Raw genomic sequence first — 5,000 nt, 5'->3', positions numbered from 1 at the left:
ATGAAGTATTCTCTACTGATGGGGAGTATGCTGAGATCCTCAGAAAACTACAATTGAAGTACTGCTCTGGAGATGGCATGTTGAGACCAATGGCTTAGCGAAAGAATCATCAATTCATCAAAGGTTTCCTCCCTCTAAACATTCCTCTCCATAACAATCAGGCAATATGCTGATATGCTCCACCTCTCTTGCTTCTTTCCTTGGGAACCTTTTTTTCTCCCTTATGTTCAATATTTAGGTCCTCTGTATATATTCTTATGTTTTTTTGGATAATTACATGTGTGTATGGTCTGTTGTGGGGAGGAGATAGTGGGAAAAAGGAACACTAACGGGGTTATAAAGAAAAAAGGGCGGGGGGGGGGGGGGGGGGGGGGGGGGGTGTGGGGAACCAAGCTATTCCAGAGGAGGATTCCTATGTTTTTAGCTTTCTCGGAAAGCTGGTTCTTTTTCTAATCCATAAAGCATAGCCCTCTGATATATAGCAAGTATTACATTTTAAGGTAGTTTGGTACCTACCTCTGTCTCTACGTGTTTGACATTCCCGAAGATTCACAATTTCTTTTTAGCCATATATATATATATATATATTGAATCATGATTACTTCTTAGTTTTAGTAGATGCCTGACTAAAACAGCTGATCATATATGTAAATGCAACAGCAAGAGTCTGTAGCTGGTTTAATTTCTGAAGTAAGATTACCTTAACTCCAAGCAATATCTTCCTGCTTGTTTGTAGATGGTATACTATTGCATTTCCCATTGACTTGAAGAGTATTTATGTGGTTCCACTCAATAGATGCTCTATTTCAAGAGGAACCCATGAACAGGAAGAGGAAATTCAGAGCACAGTAAAGGATTGAGGTGTTACAATGCATGTTATTCACTTGTTCTTAAATTCCAAGCTGTTCCCTTCTACTTCTACTTCAGCATCATTTTGGCTGAGACGGGGGATATTTGTGCCTGACTTTTGAATGAGAATTGTGAAGAAAATTGTGATCGGATATATTTTGGAGGTTTAAGGCTGTGTTTGAAAGTCAAGAAAATAAACAAAAGAAAAAATTCAAAAAATTTGAGACATAAAAATCATCCTGTAATTATTATTTTTGTCGTATTATGTTTTTTTATATTATTTTCTTTTCTTGGTTACCAAACGTAACTATAAAACAAAAATTTTAGTTAGAATTTGAAAAAAAAAGAAAAAGGTTTCGCTTAATGACTTTCCTTTCAAATGCTTCCTACCTGGAAACAGATTGACCCTAAACGAAAGAAAATAATTTTTTCCTTTTTAACCTATCAGAGGATTTGCAGGTATATACAGTGAAAACATGAGTTCTTCTTCAATTAATTGGGTGTTCAATTAGTGACTCAAAGACTAAGAGGACCTTGGACACGTATCTTAATACATGGGTGCATATTTGATCAATTAATGTTATAGCTTAGGCTTACCTAAGGTAAGCTTAGCATTGGAGCTCCCAACAACAACGGCCATTTTTCTTGCCCATGGCATAGGTCCCTGATGGCTATTTTATTTGAAAAGCAACAGGGCAAAGAGCGCCTTATATATATATATATATATATGGCGGTCTCATGGGCCAGTCGCCTTTGGTACTTGAGTAGTCAATTTAGTTCAGTAGCGTCAAAATAAGACAAGAAAAATAGGGCTATAAGTAGGCCGTTTGCTATTGCTATAAGGGCTGCTCACCTTTATACGGATTGGTTTTGCTATTGCTCTTATGTAGTGGTTGTCTTTCTAAGTAGTATTCCTATCATACCTGAGTGCCTACATATTAAAAGCTTTGCCAAAAATAAGCGAGAGGTTTTATGTTTCGTAGACAAGGCTCGTTCCATACGTGACTTCCTTTTAGGGGTTCTTGTAATATTTCGTAATTGCTGGCATGAGCCTCTACTCTTTAAGGTCTCTTTCCCGAAAGCTTTTTAAGTTAGAGATATGAAGGGGTTTTAAAAGTTAATTTGAAAGTTCTCATGAATTTCTCCTGAGATCTTTCAAGTTAGGGATATAAAGAGGTTTCCAAAAATTAATTTGAAAGTTCTCATGAAATTAACACAGCCAATAAAAAAATATGGCCTCTCTATCCAACATTTAACATCACCACATCATTTGTCCAAATGGCCAAATGATGTTAAGGCCACACAACCGAATGATGTTAATGCCACAACCGTTCCTCAGGGCCGCTTAAAAGTCTTTTCACTAAACTAATAGTACATAAGAAAGGGGACAAGATTGGCATGCCATCAGCTTTTGATAAGCTAATAGTATATACCAATAACAAGATTAGACATTTGAGGGCAAATATGTCTTTTCAAAAGTCGGAGAAAGGATGACACGAAATAGAGGAGAGAAGATCACGCATGCTGCACACTGCCAGCAGATCCAGCCTTTTCCCATAAAAATATTTAATACTAGACCCTAAAGAAAAGGGAAAAAAATTCATTAACCCCCTACCTTTTTTTGTTAAGAATTAACCCTTCAAGGAAAAAGGGCTGGGTTCACCACCTGTGCATCAAGTTAACGCCCCCATGTCTCTCTTCTGCTTTTGAAATGACCCTCCTGCCACTCCTGAATAATGCACCCATGCAACCGCATTGGTGCCACCTGCTAGCTTACCACATGCAAATAGTGCACGGCTATGTGCCTATCCCTCTTCCCCCCCACCCAACCCAACCCAACCCAACCCAAAAATAAGTAAAAAATAAAAAAATTAAAAATACAAAGTTTTTCCTCATTTTTTTAGTAAAGACAAGAATTTACTATACTGATATATTCTGCTGTATCTTATAGCAAATGAATCTCTACATTGACATCAAGCATCATTACAACTGCTCTAGTAACCCAGTTACGGGGCAGAGAAACAACAATGTGCAGGAGTACAACCTACACTCCACAGGTGCGTAATGGCAAGATTGTTGGGCACACATCAACAACTAGCTACAGGCTGCATGTTTTCATGTATAGCCTTGTAGCACTGGAGACTGCAAAGTGGAAGATTTGACTTGGAATCCCGGTACTTGTAAGTGTTACTGCACGACGGCCCAGCACACTTCTCACGAGGAGGGGGGTAACTGAAAATCCACAGCAATGAACAAGTAAACCATCGGTGGACAAGACAAAAAAAGACTTAGTTTAGGGTTCTTTGTCCCATAAAACAAATTATGGATTTGAAAGAAAATGGATCTAAACCTGTATGGCTTGGTGTCAAATATGCTTGGGAGTCCTACATCTTTAGGGAATGTAACTACTGTCCCATTAGGGCCAATGACCCATTTGACAGTGTTTGATGCTAGTGTCATTGCGTTGGCAGCCTTCTCCTGTATGAAACAATATTGGTTCTCAAGTCAAAACACAGGAACACAGAAGTTTGATTCTCAGTTGCTGAAACAATGTTGCTCATGTATTACTCAGTACCTGTGCCAATTCATCACGCCGCCGCTTATTCTTGTCCTCCCGCTTCTTCCTACTAGAGTCCTGGCCTAGGATTTTCCTGATTGCCTCTGCCTGAAAGAATCAAACAAGAAAATTAGACCATTCAATTGTTCTCAAACGACGATTAAATATAGAATATAAAATGACAGGCAGACCTCTGATTCTCTAGCAGCCTTTTCTACTTGCATTCTACGTCTTTGAGCAGCCTCAGCTTTCTTCAGTTGCTGCTCCACTTCTGAAAGCTTCTCCTTTTGCTCTGTATCAAGGGAGAAAAGGGGGGAAACAAAAAATAAGGAACATAAAATTTTAATGGAAATCCAACAAGGATACTTAACAACTTCAGAATTGCAATAATATGAGAGAAGAGTGCTCACTTCTTGGTGGGGCAGGGGGAAGCCCATTTGGAAACTCAATCAGACTTGCTCCAGTCCCAGAAGAAACATCTTTTCCAGACTGGAGGGCCCGTTGACGCGTCGTTAGAGAAATTTCCTTCTTGCTTTCCATCAATGTATCGACAGATTCTTTCCTCTGTTTCTTCCGCTTAGCTTCAGGCTCACCATCTGATGCTGGTTCTTCTTCTTCAAAATAATCTGTATCCTCAGACACCCTATCTGATCTTGACTTCTTGCTATCTTTTCCTGACCTTGATGAGCCATATTCTTCCATATCCTCATCATATTCACCATCAACAACCCTACTCTTTGAAACCTTCAAAATTCTTTTCTGTTTCTTGCTTGCTTCATCATCATCGCCATCTTCATATTCAGCACCATAACTTGTGGTAGACTTGGAGGTTTTGAGTCTCTCAAGGTAGCGTATCTCCTCATCATCATCACTATCGTCAAATGTATCATCCAAAACACGCCTCTTGGGAACCCTCTTGCTCTTACGTACTGGCTCGGATTTGTCTGTTTGCTTCCCAGAGTCTTCATAAATTTTGCCTTTGGACGAATCCTCCTTTTTCCCAAGACTAAAACCACCTCTTGAGAAATTTGACCATGGGACTCCTTGCAATCCACCTGCCTTCTCCGGAGGAGGGGAGTTATCATCGTCCGAAGTTTCCTGCAACCAAATATATGTTCAGAAAAAGAAACTGAAAGTACTACAAATATTTATTAGGGAAAATGTTATCTGAGCCGCCAGGGGAGGGTACCAGCACCATCCCTCTCTGTCTCTCTCCTCCTCACAAGAAATGACATCATCGCCCTCCCATGTACGAAACCGTTCTATCACACCTCATTAGAGTGTTCCTCTTTGTCGTTTTCTGAGAGAACCCTCTCCGTATTTATTATTAGAGAAAAAGATCCCTGCCAGGTCGAGTGGCACCTACACACAGACATGGGGGCAGAATGACAGCCCCACCACCTGTGAAATATGAAACCCCACCCCTGTTTTAGCCCCCGCCCATGCTCTCATTGGCCCCCGTGCTGGTGCAGGGGGCACGCGACGTGGCAGCGATCCCCACCCTTAGTATTAATATCTTATAAAAAAAATCACTATGGCACTATTACAGGAATCAACATCATGAGAGTTATTCCCCCATCCTCACCCCCACCCC

At 40.3% G+C, this 5,000-nt stretch overlaps 2 protein-coding genes across 6 annotated transcripts in view; one reads left to right on the top strand and one right to left on the bottom strand.

The window, feature by feature from the left end:
- Positions 1-1,134, top strand: part of LOC122072226 (RNA polymerase II-associated protein 3) — a 10,317-nt gene extending 9,183 nt beyond the window's left edge. For 3 of the 4 annotated variants that reach the window (XM_042636800.1, XM_042636796.1, XM_042636798.1), the window contains exon 12: positions 1-595. This exon is cut by the window's left edge and continues 18 nt beyond it. In XM_042636800.1, coding sequence (XP_042492734.1) covers positions 1-98 — 98 coding nt within the window. In that variant the 3' untranslated portion in view covers positions 99-595. Of the gene's footprint in view, positions 596-736 lie in introns of those variants that run through there. The other variant, XM_042636797.1, reaches the window with a different exon arrangement.
- Positions 1,135-2,744: 1,610 nt separating this feature from the next.
- LOC122072036 (nucleolar protein dao-5-like) overlaps positions 2,745-5,000 on the bottom strand; it is a 4,710-nt gene continuing 2,454 nt past the window's right edge. For both annotated transcript variants that reach the window (XM_042636547.1, XM_042636546.1), the window contains exons 3-7: positions 3,817-4,504; positions 3,598-3,698; positions 3,425-3,514; positions 3,200-3,327; positions 2,745-3,081 (exon numbers count right to left, since the gene is read on the bottom strand). In XM_042636547.1, the coding sequence (XP_042492481.1) occupies positions 2,937-3,081; positions 3,200-3,327; positions 3,425-3,514; positions 3,598-3,698; positions 3,817-4,504 (1,152 nt within the window). In that variant the 3' untranslated portion in view covers positions 2,745-2,936. The remainder of the gene's footprint in view (positions 3,082-3,199; positions 3,328-3,424; positions 3,515-3,597; positions 3,699-3,816; positions 4,505-5,000) is intronic.

The sequence above is a fragment of the Macadamia integrifolia genome, chromosome 2 (assembly GCF_013358625.1).
Source record: "Macadamia integrifolia cultivar HAES 741 chromosome 2, SCU_Mint_v3, whole genome shotgun sequence".
Taxonomy (NCBI): domain Eukaryota; kingdom Viridiplantae; phylum Streptophyta; class Magnoliopsida; order Proteales; family Proteaceae; genus Macadamia; species Macadamia integrifolia.
This window is presented reverse-complemented; position numbering and strand designations above follow the sequence as displayed.